We start from the raw sequence: 18,238 nt of genomic DNA, 5'->3' as shown, positions 1-18,238 counted from the left end.
CGTCTCTTCCCAGGCCTGAGAAAGTACAGAATACCCAGCTCTGTTTTTAAACTCTATCCTTGACCTAAAAAGCCCTGAGGCTGAGCAAGCCAGAGGTTTATCGTAAAATTACCCTTTGCTGGGCCTCCTGTTCCTAGTGGCCCCACTTTCCTGCTAGAGCAGCAGCAAGACCCTGGAAGGGGGTGGAGGAGGCGAAGAAGGAAGAGAGACTCCCCTCTGCAGCCCTGGGGATAGTACAGGAATGGGAAGAGGGGGGCCTCAGCAGATCTGCCTCAGCACCCCAAACTCAAACCCAATGAACTTCCTGTGGCACTGGAAGTTGCGATATGTGTTAACAAATGTCATTTCTATTTCCTGTGTCTAAGCCTGTCCCCCAACACACACACACACACACACACACACACACACTCTCTCTCTCTCTCTCTCTCTCTCTCTTAGTATTCCTTTGACATCTCACTCGTTTTAACCCACCCTCCCAGGGGTGAGGGATCTGTTGCATTCTGTGGCCCCCACTGCATCAAAACTACCCACCTTCAGAAGACTGAGGTGAGGGAACAGCCAGATAAAAGGAAAGGCAAGAAAAGAATAAAACTGTGTTAAAAGCATGAGCTCTGGGACCCCACGGGCCTGGGCTTGAACTGGGCTCTGCTGATTTTCAGCTCTGCACTTCCAAGCATGTTACTTAACCTTGCTGAACCTTGGTTTTCTCATCAGTAAAAGGGAGGCAAATAACAGTTTCTACCTTGCAGAGTGGGAGATAATTCAGCTAAAGAGCACCTGGCCCCGAGTGACCCCCACTTGGCTTGCTATAGTTGATGTTGTTAGGAATAAGCTCACCTTCTCAGGGCCATGCTCCTTTTAATATCACTCTACCGACCCTGTCTGCACCTCGATTCTGTTACCTCTCCTCATTCCAAGAAGTCTTCCGTCACCTCTTCCTGAGACCACCAATGCTAGATGCACACCTGTGTCCCAATATCTCTTTAAAGCATTGCCTTCTTTTCTGCAAAGAGAGATACCTCTCCTCTTAGAATAAGTGCCCTGATTCTCAGTGTGCACTTTCCAGAGAGTTCTCCCTGCCCCTGACACGTGAGCTTACCCTAAAATAGACACCCCTACACCTTGAAGGAAATGGTCAAGGTCCCTGTTCATGTTTGTGCTTTCTGAGAGCCTACAACTGCAGGTGTCTGTGATTTAGAGAAGAACCAGACCCAAAGAATGTTCATCTGCTTTGTTGTTGGTGGTGGTGGGTTTTGTTTTATTTTGTTTAATTATGACTATTGCTATATATAGCATTTATTTTTAACGATAAGGATTAGAGCTTGTCAGTAAGAAAGATGCCCAAGAGTGGGCAGGTGAATTTCTCAAGATCACTGATCCTAGACAGGGATCGTGTCTGGACTGAGAGGACGGCCTCCAGAGAGCATGCAAATCCCAGGCTGAGCGGTGCACTGTCACTGTAGAGCTAAATGACCTTCGGGAGTCACTTGAGCTCCTACACCTCATCTGTAAAAAGGGATAATAGGTTCATTTAGGGGAACATGAGAACATGCATATAAAGTTCTTAGCCCCGTGCCTGGCAGGCAGCAAGCAGTCAGGACGTGCTAAGCTGTCATTATGATGCATTCTAAAATTCTATCGGAATCTGTGCTTAAAGCGGCTGTTTGGGAATATACCAGAGAGCCTGGTGTCAGTCAGCCCGCCTCCGGGAACTCTCGCACTGCATTCGGTCCAGAAGCAAGTGTCACGTTGGGCCCTTAACAGAAGCACGTCCACCTCCCTTTGCCACTTGGGTGGCCCCTTCCGTTGAGTTATGCTTGGTCACTCAGGCTTCAGTCACCTACTCCAGGGTCATCTAGAAGCCTACAGGTGTGTGTACATAAATCTTTGTGATTATCAAATTTATCTAGAAAGTTCCCTGTGGGGCCCAGCCTTCATGAGTCCAGCCATCACGGCCTCTTTGGGATCTTGTCTGAGGCAATGGCTGGCACCAGGCGCTCAGGCATGTGATGGGATGACAGCGCCCTCTGAGTGAGCCTGGGAGAGTCATGGTGCACGTCATTGCCAGAGGCTGCCAGCTGTCTTCTCCGGAAGCTCCAGTGAGGAAAACACAGCTGGACACACCTGTTCTGGAAAAACATTTTTTACTCTCCAGAAGTGGAGAATAAAAATGTGATCTGGAGGAGAACCAGGCCCAAAGAAATGTCAGGGTAACCGAGCAGTGGAAGCACTCACAAGCCTATGGCGATCGCGCTGAAAACAACAGCTAGTCCTTCCAGAGCCTGTTTGAAACACCAGAGGTGCTTTTCTCATCTAGTTCCCACCGGAGCCCTTTGCAGTAGGTGCAGTTGATATTTCCATTGCCCAGATGAGAAGCGTGATGCTCAGAGAGGTTCAGTAACTTGCCGAAGGACACAGGATGAGAAAAGGACAGTGGGGAGATTTGATGCCGGGTATGTCTGACTCTGCAGACGGGGCTCCTGCCCAAACGATGCCCAGCAGCAGGGTGCAGGGCTGGCGTTTTCAAACTTCATTTTCTTAGAGTAACTCTTTGGCACACAAAAAAGAAAATCTTTCACAGCACCCTAACTTGGAAATCAAATCAGAGTGGAGCTGCTGTGGCCGAAGAGGGCTAGGGCCCAGAGCCCTCCTAACATCCTCCCACTCTTCCCCTTCAGGTTCATGGAGAATCTCCGTGACCCTTGGGCTCTGCAGGACACAGACCAGAAGCCTCAGGAGTGTGGACTGCAGAGCTTCGGTTTTCCCTTTGTGAAAGGAAAGCTCCATAGGGCCTTGCCAGAGCTGGGAAGATGGATGAGCTGAGGCACGTGGAGCCTCTAGTCTCCCCAGCTGTGGTGATTATTGGCCTTACTGATATGTTTCCTGGTAAATTCAATGTCAATCCAGAACAGGCTGTAGTGGTTGGTAGCCTCAATATATCTATGTATCTATATCTATCTATATATCCATATCTATATATCTATATCTAACCATGTCCTAATCCCTGGGCATTACTTTATGTGGCAAAAGATGTGATTAAGTTTAAGACCTTGAGAAGAGTTTATCTTGAAGTGGTGCAGCCACAAGCCAAGCAACACCTGTGGCCATCAGAACCTGGGAGAGGTTAGACCCAGAGTCTCCCCAGAGCCGCAGAGGGAGCACAATTTTGCCAGTTCCTTGATTTTAGACCTGTGGTCTCCACGACTGCGGGAGGATAAATCCACATTAAGTCACCCAGTACTTTGTTTTAGCAGCGAGTAGACTGATGCAGGGTCCTAGCCCCAGTGTGGCCGCAGCCCCAGCCCTTGTGCCACATACGGGACTTGCTTCACACAAAGAGGAAGGCATAGGGCACGATCTGAAATCCTTGGAGTAATGCATCAAAGACACCCGCCTTGCTCCTGCTCTCTGGCAAGCCGGCTCTGGCAGGAGTCCTCTCTGCTCTTGGAGGCCCTGCAGAGGGCAGAAGCTCGGTCACTGCTCAGGTTTCCACTTTCCTCCCGAACCTCAGCTCCAGCGATCACGACGGCGAGTCAGTTATTTGTAACACCGAGATTGTCATTTCTGATGACGGGTCCGCATTTATCTGTTGAGTCTAATGATCGTGCAGACAGGAGCCTTATTTGTGCTGTCACATTCCCCTTTATCACCATCCACATCCAGGCCTGTGGGGGACTCTTCAGATGAACAGAAATACCTCCTAGAAGCTGTGCTTGCCACGTGTCCTCTCCCCTCGCTTTGCTTCAATATCAGTCTTTTCCAGGGAAGGAGAGCTGGGCTGAGCTGCTGTAGGTCTATACAGCCACAAAGCAACCAGGAGGCCTGCGAGGGCCCGGGTCCAGCATGGTCCTGCCATGTTCCTCAGCTGCAAAGATGTCCCTCCCGGGCCGACTGCATAGCTGCCGAGCCGTAGAGACTTCTCCACGACAGCCATCTGGCACTGATTTTTCAGCTACACCTCCCGAGAATTTGCCAGAGGCACAATGGAAAAAAGCAATAACTGTTTTTTTGGCCACCACACCTGCTGAGAGGGTACCACGTGCTCCTTCTGCACCCACCGGTATAATTTGGAGAAATCTTTGCCAAAAGGAATCCCTAGTCTAGTTAAAATAACATGTTAGCTTATGAGGAGGAGAAAAAAGAAGATATGTGGCCAGGAGGAAGAAGAAACCGGGATTTAGAATCAGAGGAACCAAATTCGGGGCCCAGCCTTGCTGGCTTTCCGGTTGTATGACTTGGGCAAATGACTAACCTCTGGCTTTAGTCTCTCATTTAAGGAGAAAGAGGTCAACAGTGGCTTATCAGGCTGCTACAAGATTAAGCCATCGATGTGGTTGACCACAGAGTGCTATGCCCCTGCCTGTGCACATAAGACGGGAGGCCCAAGGATGGAATGGATCACTTCGTCCCTCCTGGGCTTTGAGTTTTGAGTCCTGAGGTCAGGGCCAGGCAGCCCAGCAGAGACATTGTTCCACTAAAGGGACACTCTTGGGGGCCTGCTGCCTTCTGGCCACTTACTGAGGCCCCAGATCAACAGAGACCTCCAGCCGGACTCCTATCACACACTGTCCCATCTCAGCTTGTCTCCCATTGAATTTCAAAAGATGATGACTGGCTCCTCTTATCTCTAAAAGAGAGTGCTATGGCTGTCGCCTCTTTCTAAAGGAACTAAATGCACACATCACAAGAAAAAGAAGAATGCTCGTGCCATCCCAAAGGATTGAGTGCTTGCAGATGCCGAGGCTTGATCTGACCGTCACTGACCTGTGTGCCGGGGACTGGATTTGGTTGGGCAGAGCTACAGGGGGGCTGCCGGCTGGCCCTTGGAAGGGGTAGCGGGCGCAAGGAGAAAGGGAGAAGGTATCTATGCAAAAGCTCATGAAATGAGCCTCTGGATTCCTGTCTCTCAGAGCAGGATGCTAGAGTGGCTGAGACTGGGCTGGGCTCCGCCCCATGGCTCAAAAGGACAAATGGTTCCTTGGCATGGGAGCCTACTCGGCTCCAGGGGGAGAACTGGGAAGGATGGGGACAGTGTGTTGCTTCTCTACCCTCAGGGAGGACGTACATTCACAGGTGTGGCAGGGGAATCAGAGGCATTGTGAACTGTGAGTTAATCAGTATTCTCCTTCCAGGGTATTCTTACCATAGCTTGTTCTCAACATGTCTAACGGCAGGGATGTTGTTATAAACCTGCAAATGACACGGATGAGCTTCATCCAAGTCCTTTCGTACTGGACTCCAAGCACCACATGTTAGGTGGTCCTTGATGGGTCTCAAGGAGATGGGAAGGACTAAGGGTGGGTCTCACATTTTGATGACCATGAAAATCACCTGGGGTTTGTTTGGCATGCTGATTCCTGGACTCTAATGGAGCAGGCTGGGTGGCACACTGCAGTTCACATTTTAACCAGCTAGCTGGGAGTTTTGGATGTAGCCTCCTATGGGTTATCCTTTGAGACACATCCAACCAGAGCAACCCTTCTGAAACCTTGATGTGCATAGGATCCCCCCGGAAACCTTGTTAAAATGCAGATTCTGATTCAGAGATCTGGGGTGGGACCTGAAATTTTGCAGTTTTCGACATATTCCCAATCGATGCCAATGCCAGCAGCCCCCGCCCTACACTTTGAGCAGCAAGAAACTGCTCCCTCCTCCTTGTGCCATTAGGATGGACCAGCTCTAGCAGGAGCTTTGTTGTAGGTGGATGAGTCAAACCATAAAATGTCTGCTGGCCTAATATCTTAGATTATATTCTATCCTTTCATTTGTAATTAACGTTAACTATTTGTCTTAATTGCCAGTCAGGTAGGCAATTTTTATACAGCAAGCACTTTAAAGAAATAAATGTCTAGGTCCAATTTGGTACTTTTTCACTAATACTTAGCCCACAACATTTTCTGTCCCTAAACTTTAATGCACATTTGCCGGAACAGCCAGATTCTGATTAGTGTTAATGCACAGCGAAGGGAATTGAAGCCAGCTTGGCAACAAAGACCCCTCTGAATGAACGAACGCCTTGTGTAGTTGGCAGCTCTATATTTTTTTTAAAGCAAGAGTCTCTTCTAGAACTATTTCCTTCCAATCAAAATGAAGAGTTGAATTCATCAGTTAACACTCCATAGCAACTAGAAGGCTTTTGCTGCTTCCTCTCACCATTATTTCTCAAGACACAGCCAGGCGTACCCCCATTAGCTGCAGCATGAGAGGGAACACTAGAAGGAACTTGACTTCCCCATTGGGAGAGGATGGCCAGGAGAAGAGGGAGTGGAGTCCAGCCAGCAGAACAGGGATGCACAAGGTTTGGACGGAGCATGGGCATCAGATGCCCGTGAGCAAAGGGAGACAGGTTCCAGTGCAACATGGCCCGTGTGTCCTGACAGCGGCTTATATTAGAATTCCCAGCAGATAGCCATCAAGGGAGAATTTTGTGGTCATAAAGAGGGGCCAGCCTCTCAGTTAGAATCTGGCCCAGGGCCTTGAATGGACAGAGCCCTGGGCCAGAGGGCGGCCTTTGCTGAACTGAAGAGGGCCATCTTTATTCCACAGCGAGCTGTGACCAACACAAGTCCACCTGGTCCTTATCCTTGCATGACAGCCCTGCCCCTCACCAGGGCCTGACCTGTCTATTCCTTGCTCCTCTCCAGGGCCTGTGGCCTATTTCTAGCAACCTGTGTCTCCTTGCTTGTCCAATGCAGACATCAGTCCAGGCTGCGTTAAAGCAGCCTCCTGTACACCTCCAGCCCCTGGCCAGCCCCGGACTTCCTCCCTGCTGGAGAAAACCACAGCTGCCTGCTGACCAGGCCCTCAACAAATTACTCCTTTACCAGGGCATTCCTGCAACTCAGTGGGCCTATCATTCAGCAACTGTGAGCAGGGTAGAAGAGCTAGGGCTCCCCAGGGGGCCCAGGCAGCTGCCTCTGCTGCAGACAATAGCCAGGTACACTGCGACTGTGTGTGTGTGTGTGTGTGTGTGTGTCCGTGCATGTGAAGCCTATAGCTATGCAATGGTTTGCACGTGTTATCTCATTTGATCTTGAAGTAGAACAAATATTATTAGCCCCACTTCATAGATGAGGAAACTGAATCCTAGTGAAGATAAGCAGGTCCCTTTATCAAACACTGTGTTCGGGGCTCGAAGAATAAAATATAGCCCAGAACTTCATGGAGCTCACAGTCTTCTGTGCCCAAGGCTAGCCAGGTAATAATAATAAGTCACTCTTTCCAAAATATTTATGGAGTTCCCATTATGTGTCAGACACTGAATGTGGGAGGGAGAAGACAGACTTGCTAATAGTGTTTACTGAGCATTTGCTCTGTGCTGACCACCGTATGAACCGTCATACAGGTATGATCTTCATCCACGACCCAAGAGCTGAGGTTGGCATCCTCACTTGACATGTGAGGAAACTGAGGCTCATATGGGTTGGGTGGCTTCCAAGAGCACCTACAAAGTTGTAGAGCAGCACACACCCTCAGGCCATCTCGCTCCTGCCATAGTGTCTCACTGAGCTGGACTGCCTCCCAGCCTGTATGTTCTGACTCCAAGTCCAGTGCTCTCTGGGTTGCCCCCTCAGAACCCACATTGCTCTGAAGAGCAGGGGCTTCTGCCAACTTTACCCTGTCAGATCTGCAGGGCTGCCCTCCCCAGCTTGGTTCCCTGAGTTAACCCTGTCTGCACTCCACCTCTGCCTGTGCCCCCCATCCACTTCACTCCCTGTGCAGTTTGTCTTCTCTGTGGGACCAGGGTCCCCCCAGTGTCTTCTGCAGCTCACCATTCCTTCTCCCTTGGTCCCGACTTCACCTTTTGAGGCAGCCCATCTGCACGTCCTATTTACCGTGGAATATGGCCACGTCTAAGCCATTGGGTTGATCTTCCAACTTCTCCCCCAAGCCCTTACTCCCCCACTTTCCTCTCAGGTAAGAACCTCACCCTTCATATACCTATGAGAAGATCAAGTCCTCTGGGCATCCTGTTCTAGTTGTTCTCGTCCTTTCCAGACCTAAACCATGAGCTGTACCTGATGCCCTGTTCTCTGCACCTCCTCCTCATCTTCCCCAGGTACCCCGGAGTCTACTGCCCCTCCTAGGTCTGTTTCTCTTGCCCCCACATATGCATAAGATCTCAGAGCTTGGTGACACCCTCGCTTAGCCCCTTGTGCCCTGGCCATGTTCTGGGTCTCTGAGCCCTTTCTGTCCTCAGTGGGCCACCTGCACAGCCTCCCCCAGCACACCCCTGTGCCCTCAGTCCAGGTCCCCTCTCAAGGTGAACAGCCTCCCTGAAGTCATCGGTGACTTCCAAATTGTCAAATTCATCAGCTTTTCCAATCCTTGGCCTTTTGGACCCCTCAAAAGTGTTCAGCACTGCTGCTACCCCTCTCATTTTGACTCTTGCTTTCCTGACTTCTGCGCCATCTTGACTCTCCTGTCTTGGAAGTCATTTTCTTGCAAAGAACAGAAACCTACTTATATTGGCTCAGAAGGACGAGGAGAACCTCGTGGAATCGAATTTCCATTACTGTCCACTAATGTTTCCGTTCTCCCCCTTGGCCAATCCTCCACACAGACAACCACCAGATAATCCTCTCCAAGACGGTACTTGGATATAATGATACCTCCTGGTCAGAGTCCTCCAATGGCTCCCTACTTCCAACCAATAAAATCTAAAGCCTCTCTCTGCGTGCCACATTTCCACAATCTTAGCTGCATGTACTTTTCTGATTTGCCTTACATTATTTTCCACTATTATCTAATACACATCTCTGTGTTGTCCAGCGAGCCTACCCCATTCCCTAAACATCTTTTTCTGTTCTCTGATCTGCTTCTTAGCTCACACCATGTCTTTTGTAAATGCCTACCCGTACGCCTCTTATGAAAATCCTATATATCTCTCAAGTTCTAGGTCTAATGCACCTTCATTATAAAGACTTTACCCCAGCAAAATTGACTTCTCTCTCCTCTGAACGCTTGGTATTGGGGCCACTGCTTATTTGCTGTACCAAGCTGAGACTCTGAGCAGAGAGTCACATCATATGCGCATGTATCTGTCACAGTACCTCGCAATGTGCCCAGCCTAGAAATAGGATCCCACCAGGGTGACACAAAGTCAATGGCTGACTTAGGTTTTTCACTCTTCAATGAATCCATGGGCTACTTGCTGCACCATCCTGGCCCCCATATTTGTCCAGTTCTTCAACTAAAAGGAAAATGGAGACCAGCAGCTTTTTAGATGGCATAGGATGAGGGAAAGAAAACTTGAGAGTAGTGTTTTGCAACCTAGCAGTTAGCTATTTGCCTTTATCCACAGCAAGTAGTTTCATTTGCTGGTCTCTCAGCCGCTAACTCAGTGCCTGCAGCCCAGCCCTGCCGCCTGGAGCGCAGCCGTGGGTTTCCAGAACCCAGTGAGTCAGACGTTGGCTCCATGTTCATTGTTTACCTCTTCCTGGGACTTCTGGAGGGGTGTCAAGGGACCTTGAGATGTGCTGAAGGACACAGGGTTGGGGGGGGAGCCAGGGAAGTGCTGCCTCCTGTCAGCAGACCATGGGAAGCGAGTCTCCGAATGGACAGACCAGATGAGTCACTGTCATCTGGAGACACATCCCTCATCCTTCCAGACACTTCTTTTCCTTATGACACTCGACTCCTACTTGTCAACGGTAGGCTCCCAGCTCCTGGCTCTGGGACAGACATGTGACCCAAACAGGGCCAATCAGAGCTCTTCCCTGAAGCTTGTCACGTTGGAACGGAGGCAAGGAAGCATCTCCCACCCAGCCGGGAGCGAACGCTGACATACAAGCCTGGAAGTGCTGCCACTTATCAAGCCTCATGAAGAAGGACGGGGTGAGAGGACAAAAGACAGGAGAGGAAGAGGGAGGGAAAATGAAGTCCTGGCCACTTCCTGGCTGAGAACCCCCATTCCAGGCACCCCCGAGGCCTCGCTGCCTCCTTCCTCTTCCTGCAGTGTGGACATCCCAGCCAGGAAGTCCCCCAGCTAGTTCAGGGGGTGTGTGTCACTGGCAGCCCAAGGACCCTAGTTAACACAGCCTCCATCTGTTCCCCGAATCCCTCCTTTGACAGTTGATGGAACTCTGGCTTCCCCGGCTGCCTCTCCCTGGAAACGCGCTTTGAGGGATGGCGTCTTCACCGCCGCCATCATCAACAGTAACATCCACATCAACAGGCGTCGCCGAGCACCTGCTCTCCCGCCGCTGTGGGGACAGCGCTGCCTCCGATGGTCTCTGCCTTCTGGGTGCTTCTGTGCTCATCAAAATATAAGAAATTCCAAGGGCACGGAGCACATGCTGAGCACAGAGCTTTTTTAGAGCAAGGCATAAATCAATCAGTCTGCGTGGAGTTTTCACAGAACGCAGACACTCATCACTACAGATTATCCTGACCTTTCGGTACCAAGCATCCCTTTCTTGAAAAACCATTCACCCCTCAGGACAAAAGGTTTTTTTCTCTATCATTTTAAAGTTCCTTTCTTCAACAGAGCACTCTGTGGGGTCTTCTCCGCCCTGATCACCTCCTAAATGGAGATTAAATCTGGCTGTTGTGTGCTTTTGAGATGCCCTTTTAACTTTATCCAACTTCCTCCCCTGTGGGGTCTCCCCGCGGTTCTCATTCCACTCAGCACCCCCCTTTACCACAGCCCCCCTCCTCTGAAGTGGATACCTGGCCTCTGGATAGATCTTACTCTAGGATACAATCTGGGAATCTCCTGAATGAATACCTTTCCATATGTTTTCTGGTCCTATTGAATTTCTGTGGCTTTTGAAGAATTAAATATGTAAAAATAGGGAAAAAAGAACATTATACACATTTCCAAAGAAATAAGCAGTGCTGAAAGGTGTGCATTCAAAATGGGAAACATTTAGATATGGCTAGAAAGGAAAAAAAAAAGAGAGAGAGAAAAGAGAAAGGGAAGTAGAAAGGCAGGGAGCTCTGGCATCCCTGGGTTTCTTATTACCCTCCCACCTCAGGTAGAATATCTGCCCAGACACTCAGATATTCTGGGATCCAACTTCCACGCCAACTGGATCTGGGCCTCGGTTGGACAGACATGCCTACTGTGAATTCAGATGGCCGTCCTGGAGAATTTCGCTGATTTGTGAATAATCCTTTTTCCTACTTTCCAGGGATAAATTCTTCTCTTCAGGTCTGAGATGATAGGTTATCATTATCTGCCTTCTTTTCCAAAAACTTAGTGGCTTAGAAAATGATTCATTATTCCTCACAATGCTGTGGATGGGGAATTTGGTCAGGACCCAAAGTAGTTCATGACATAAGCCGGTGTCACTCACTCTGAGGCCTTCTGGTGTCAGATGGGCTGGGTGGGGCTGAAAGATCCAAGAGGTCTTTGCTCATAGATCTGGTGCTTTGGTGCTTTTCCATGGGTTTAGCCTGGCCTTCCTCAGTGCATGGTGGACTCAAGGTAGTCAGATTCCCCACGTGGTGACTGATAACCCCAGAACTGGCCCAATGTCACTTCCTCCATGTTCTGCCAATCAAGGCAAGCCACAAAGCAGCAGATGCCAAAGGAAGAGAAATAGGCTCCACCTCTCCATGGGGGGAGTAACGTGCACACAGGGAAGAAAGGAAATGAGGATGGCCACTTTTAGAGACCACCTGCCACATCCCTTTTACCACTTACTTAACTCAGTTGAAGGGTCCTTCTCCTGCTTATTTCTTGGCCTGAGAAATGGCCATCTGGTCCTCAAAGGGGCCATCTACAGAACTCATGGTCATCTTGAGCATCTCTTCTCAATCTCTTTTTTCCCAAACATTGTCTTTTGCCCCACGCTCTCCATCCCAAGTCCCAACATCTCCCTTGCAGCCAACCTTCACTCTTCCTGAAACATTTGTTTTAGGAAACAGATCATTTTCGAGTACTGACCCTAAATTAATTTTTACCAGCCATATTCTATTTTTTTTGGTTGTAGTTATGAAAAGGATCATTTAAAACTCATAAGGCTGACAATCCTTTTACCCAGGGTTGGCAATCTTTGTCGTACAGAGCCGGATGGTAAATGTTTTCAGCTGTTAGGCCTGACAGTCCCTGTTCAACTCTGTTATTTAGCAAAAGCAGCTACAGATGATTCGTCAGTGAGCATGTCCATGTTCCAATAAAACTTTATTCACAAAAACAGGCAACAGGCCATAGTTCTCTGATCCCTGGTTTTGACCAAGGGGTAAGTTTGCCTTTCCATTTAGTTTATCTAATCACTAGATGTTTGACTTTCAGAAAGTTACTTTTCTTTGAAACTAACTTTTTCATCTATAAAATGAGGGTATTGAAGTGACCACGAATAAAATATCCCCTAGATGTGAAAATTCAACATGTCTTTTAAAATCTTTAGAGGAAATACCCAAAGTAGTAACCAGATGAGATTGTTTCTCTGTGATAACACCTGGGTCCTGCGATACGCCATAACTTTGGGTCTTTCGGGGTCTGCCCATCTGTCTCTGGGGGTCTACAGAGCTCTTCCCCATGCAGGTCTGTCTCTCTGTGGGTCCGTTTCTTTCTGTGTGTGTGTGTGTGTTTATAAGCTCACTGCCCCTCATTTCCAACTTCTGTGTGCTGTGTGTCTCTCTCTTGCATTCTCTGGTCTACACACATCGTCTCTTCTCTCTCCCCTGCCTCTCTCCCCTGACAGATTTATTTGTTTTCATTATTTTCCTTTTTTAATGAAAAAGATTATGTGTTCATAATTTTCACAATCAATATCATATCATATATCTTCAAATCTTTTTTTTAAAAAAAAGTTTTCCGTTTATGTAAAATGAGACATCACAGGTAAATTGTTTAGCTTAATAAATGGTAGATCCTAGGTCCTCGGTGATTGCATCCTTCTATGTGACTTCCCCCCATGTGACTGCCTAAGTGACTTTTTTCACACGGGTCAATGATTCTCAGCAGAATAAACGCTGACCCTCTGCATCTGTCTACAGCACGTGGCTCTCCTGTCTCACCCTTACCCAGAACCAGCTCTGCACATACTCTTTGTATTGCCCTGTTTGTACATATGTTTTGGGAATTAGCAAAATCGGAGGGTCCAGGACCAAACAGGAGACCAGTGTCACAGTGCTCCTTGTGTTCTGCCACCCAGAGACCTTCTCGTACCTTCCCCAGGCTCCTTCCCTCTTGAAGCCTATGGTTTACTGGGAAAAACAGGCAATAAATAAGTGAACAAATAATTATAGGAAACTGGATGCAGGGACTGGAATACCAGAGAAGGGCAAGATCTCTCTGAGGAGTTGCCTTTTAAGATGAGACCTAGGAGATGAGAGGGAGCTAGCACGGGAACGAGCTAGGCATAGAGAGCCATCCTGCTGGAACGTCAGGGCTGAAAGGAGGCCCTGGGGCTTGGGGAGGCCGCCAAGGGGCAGCAGGCAGGGCCAGGCTCCCAGGAGCAGGGCAAGTCTGTGTTTCACACCAACACAACGGAACCCACCAGATGGTTCCAGGCAGGAGGATGGCATGATGTGACTTATGTGTTTAAAAGATGGCTCTGGCTACAGTGTGGGGGGAAACTAGAAACAGGGGGAAGGGGCTCCCCAGGGAGTAGGGGAGGAAAAAAGAGAATGAATTTGAGTTCTTGGGGGACGTAGAAACAACAAGATGAGCTGATAATGTGAAGCTGTGGAGGAGGCATGGGGGATTCCTGGCTTTAGACGTCTGGCTTTAGCACCTGGGTGCCCCATTAGGGGAAGGAGAGATGGAGCAATCAATAGTTCCATTTTGGACATGTTCCATCAGAGACAGCCGTGGGACATGCAAGGGGAGATGTCAGGTGGACAGGTGGATATATGAGTCTGAGCTCGGGCTGGGCATCTGGGCTGGAGATATAAATTTAGGGGTTGTCAGTCATGGGAAGGGATATTATTGGCTAGTGAGAGGGGAGAGAGAGAAGAGGGGGAGGCCCAGGACCAGGTCTGGGGATCCCCACGTTAAGAGGGTGGGGAGATGAGGAACCTGCAATGGAGGAAAGGAGAGGACGCCAGAGGAGGTGAAAACCAGAAGAGGTGGCACCTGAATCCCAGAGAGGAGAGGCGTTGCAAGGGGCAGGTGGGACACAGGCAGAGGGAGCAGCCACCGTCCCAGGCACTGCTGAGAGACCAAAGGCAAGAGGACCCTATGGGCCTCCCTGCCGTGGCCCCGTGAGAGCCGGCCATGACAGGAGCAGGAACAGAAGTTGAGGGTGGAAGGTGGACAGGGGCGGGCAGCGGCAGGTGAAGGTGGAGAGAGCAGTGAAGACAATTCTTTGGGGGAGTTTGGTTGTAAAGGGGAATAAAGGAGTCTCCCGTGGAGGCTGAACCCCAGGGGCAGGACAGAAGCACACAGTGTTTGGAAACTCGCAAAACAATCTCTGGAGAGCAGAGGAGGTGCCTCGGGTCTGTTGTGGCTTTTCTTTTTTTTTTTAATGATGATGAGCAGGTATAGTTGTGTAACTCTTCACAGTTTACCAAGTGTTGTCACACACAGCTCGCGCTTAATCCTCACAGCCATCCTGTGAGGTAAGCAGCAGCCTGGAGATACAGATGCACGGAAGCTCAGGATTGAGTGACAAGCTCAAGGTCAGAGCTAGGAGCTGGCAGGGCCAGGGCCCTTCCCGGGCTGCTGTTGGCCTGACCCCAGCTGGCTCGTCCTTGGCTATTAGAGGCCATAGCTGCTTATCAAGAGCATGGGACCTTGTCCCACTTCCTGGCCCATTTAACTGTGCTTCAAAGCCCCCTGGATTTCTCCAGTGCCCAACAATCTCCGGCAGGTGACAGAGAGAGGACATGTGTGACCGCAGGTAGCTCACATCCAGCTCCTCAGGGTGGAGACTGGTGCCACAGAGTGACTGTGGGCAAGTCACCTCACCTCTGTGCCTCAGTCCCCACGTCCTGGGATCGCCACCAGGATGAAGCGAGAGCGTGATTCTGAAGTGCTGAGCACGGAGCTGGGCACATAGGGACCGATGTGCCAGGGCCCCCAGAATGACGCTGATCCACTCACTCACTCCCTGCTCATGCTCACATCCAATGTTTGTGGAGCACCTTCTCCCGCAGCACGTGGCACCAGGTTCAGCACAGGTAGGGTGCAGTCACCCCGCCCGCTGCCCGGCTCAAGAAGCATGTGTTTAATGAGGGAAGGGACACCAAATACAAACACCTCTGCCCTCACAGGAAAAAGCAAGGTGCAGAATCCTGTGGCTCTTCAGCGGAGAGGTCACAGCCATCCAGGGCAGTCGGGACAGGCATGGTGGGGGGCCAGAGGGTGGGAGGATTCCCCTCAGCAGGGGCAGCTTCAGCTGAGCAAAGACACAGGCGCTGCTGGAAAGGGCAGAGCGTCTTCAGGGCAGGGCGAGGAAGCAGACCGAGTGTCAGCTCCCTGGAGAAAGAGGGAGGGAACGGGCTGGTTTCCCTGGGAGAGGATCGTGAGAGGCTCTGGGCAGCAGGCCAGCCGGCCAGCCAAGGGCAGCCCGGTGGAGGGAAGGTCTGGCAACCCCGGGCACTGCCCCCTGGATGTACATAGTGCTTGTTAAGAACCCCACTCAGGTGGGCTCCATATCTGGGAGTATCTAGGGGTACAGGTGGGGGGAAGAGGGCCAGAGCATCAGACTGTCCAGGTCACCGTGGAGGCCTGGGAACACCTCATTGTGCAGGCCCAACGTAGATCATAGAATAATAAAATGCATCAACGTAGAAACGCTGTGGCCAAAACAGAATAGAAGGCCCAGAGGCACACCCCCACCGCTGCACATGCCCATCCACTTTGTGACCCTCTCCCGAGCCCAACTCTCTCATTTCACGGAGGAGGAACCCAGCTCTTAGAGAGGGGAACTGACCAGCCCAAAGTCTGCAGCCTCACCTCTGGCAGAGAGCCAGGATCCCTAAGAAGCAAAGGAGATCAAAGATGAGAAAGTGCTTTGTATACTGTAAAGTGCTGTCGAAATGTGGGATTATCATCACCTCCGCCATTTGCACGAAGTCCTCAGGTCATTTCTCAGAGTGGCTTCTTTGGGGGAAGCTGGCGGGAAAGAGCATGCCTAGGACTAGGGATGTTGGTTGGCATCACGGACCGCAGTGGAGGGGGGGGGAGAACATGGGATTTGGAGACGTCCTGGGAGGCCCGGTGCTGCCACTTGGAGTCTGTGCACCCTGGGACGGCATTCTGCCTGTCTTTCTTTCTCTCTGGGGTTGTGTGGGGCTCAAGCAGGACAAGCATGTAAGCTTTGAGGAAGGCCCAAGCGCTCTTGAGTGCAGGCACCTTCCCGGGTGCAGTAGTGACGGGGGAGCAGAGGCCCCGAGGCCCGCAGGGTCAGTGTTTAGCACTCCGAAGGCACTTCCTGTCCCCAGGGGCTGGAGCCAGCTGCTGACCGTGCTGGAACCCAAGCATCTGTCTCTCTGCCTCGACAGATTCCAAAGGTGGCGTGCGCCCTTGATGTGCAGCCCTCAGACGCACTTTGTCAAGGTACTGAGGCGCGACCTTCCATCACCAGGCGCTGACTCAGCCCCCCAGGATCCCCGTCTCTCCCTTCACACACTGTGGGTGCCAGAAGGCGCCCAGCCAGCCGTTCAGCACCCCCCAAACTCTGCAGGCTTCGGCATCGTGGTGACAAGAGAGAGGGTCAGTCTGGATCTGTTTCAGGAAGAGAGAAGCGATTTCCCCCAAAGATCTGGGAGGGTGTCTGCCCTCCCCAGGGTTCTCAGCCAGCAGCTGGACCTATCTCAGGAGGGGCTGGTCTTCCAGGAGGTGGGAGGGAGTTCTCCTGCTGGGCCTTCACCATCTCCAATGTCAAGGCCATGGGAAGAAATCCACCGTGGACATGTCAACCCTAGACCCCAGACACAGGCTCTGAGGCTCCACTCATTCACCCCACAAATATTTATTGAGCACCTATTGTGTGCCCGGTATTTGAGAACAAAAGGAACAGAGCTCTGTCCTCTGGGAGCTGACGTTCCAGCAAAGAGTCAGAGAGGGAAGAGATGAGCAAGCAGATGGAGAACAGGTGGCAGCAACGGAGGGGAAGAGATCAGGGCAAGGGAAAAAGAGCCCAGGGCAGTGGTGGTTGTGGACTTTGAGACTGTGGTCAGGGAAGGCCTGAGAAGGAGCAGTTGAGCAAGGACCCGGAGGTGGTAATGGAGGGAGCCAGCTGTGTGGATATCTGGAGAAACAGCATCCCAGACAGAGGGAACAGCATTACAAAGCCCCTGAGGCAGGACAGGCCAGTTTCATCCTTTGTCTTGAGTCCCTTAGGAAAAGAGATGGGACAGGTCTGCCTGGTAACCTTAGAGGTGCTCGTGTTCTCCCATGGGAGATGTTAAGTTCACATGACTATTTAAATGGTGGGACTTTCGTCAGGAGAGAGTTATTCCATCCTCAGAGTCACAGTCTTCTGTTCCTCCAGGGCTCATTCATGCCAGGTCTCTTGGAAGAGCAGAAAGGGCCTGGGCTCAAGTTCCAGCACCTGACACTCTGTGTTACCTTGGGAAAGGCACTCAACCTCTCTGAGCTTCAGTTTCCCTGATGAACCTCATCAGTTGCCTGGGTAAACAATACAACCCCCAACCCATGCCACTCTCTTTTGACTGTTGTGAGATTTAAACTAATGAGGTCATTAATGTGAACAGTGCCATTTACATTGAAATGGTCTACATAAATGCAAGGGAATTTTTGTTTTCTTCAGTCGAACTTCTGGTAACAGGGTTGTCACTGCCCACTCCCCTCCTTCACCCCACTCCTTATCCTGTGACCTACCTGGGTCTAGTTGACTCTCATCTTGACTGGGTCCTATTTGATCCTAGGACACTCATCAAAGCTGGGCTCCCTGGGAATCCCCTGGGGCTGAATTGCTTCCCAGGCCACCCAGCAGTTCTTCCCCAATGTCCCCTCCCACCCTCCTCCAGGTACAATGGCCCCAACCTGGTTCTGAAGTATGACCGGGCCCAGAAGCGGCTGGTGAACATCGCGGTAGATGAGCGCAGTTCACCCTACTATGCGCTGCGGGACCGTCAGGGGAACGCCATTGGGGTCACAGCCTGCGACATCGACGGGGATGGCCGTGAGGAGATCTACTTCCTCAACACCAATAATGCCTTCTCAGGTAAGCATGGGCCTCCGGCCTCTCCTCCCAGCACCGATGGCAGGGGGGCCCTGGGGACCCTGGCCCACCCTTAGGCGACCGTCACTGGCTCTAGGCACAGTGCCCACTGCCTCTAGGACCTCCTGCGTCCAGCAGAGACCCCCAGTTGA

The 18,238-nt window shown here is 50.8% G+C and overlaps 1 protein-coding gene across 6 annotated transcripts in view; it reads left to right on the top strand.

Annotated features, from left to right (window-relative positions):
- The window catches only part of Crtac1 (cartilage acidic protein 1), a 134,428-nt gene that overhangs the window by 64,858 nt on the left and 51,332 nt on the right, over window positions 1-18,238 (top strand). For all 6 annotated transcript variants that reach the window (XM_048807104.1, XM_015494599.2, XM_015494601.2 and 3 more), the window contains exon 3: window positions 17,893-18,089. In XM_048807104.1, coding sequence (XP_048663061.1) covers window positions 17,893-18,089 — 197 coding nt within the window. The remainder of the gene's footprint in view (window positions 1-17,892; window positions 18,090-18,238) is intronic.

The sequence above is a fragment of the Marmota marmota genome, unplaced genomic scaffold (assembly GCF_001458135.2).
Source record: "Marmota marmota marmota unplaced genomic scaffold, marMar, whole genome shotgun sequence".
Lineage (NCBI taxonomy): Eukaryota > Metazoa > Chordata > Mammalia > Rodentia > Sciuridae > Marmota > Marmota marmota.
This window is presented reverse-complemented; position numbering and strand designations above follow the sequence as displayed.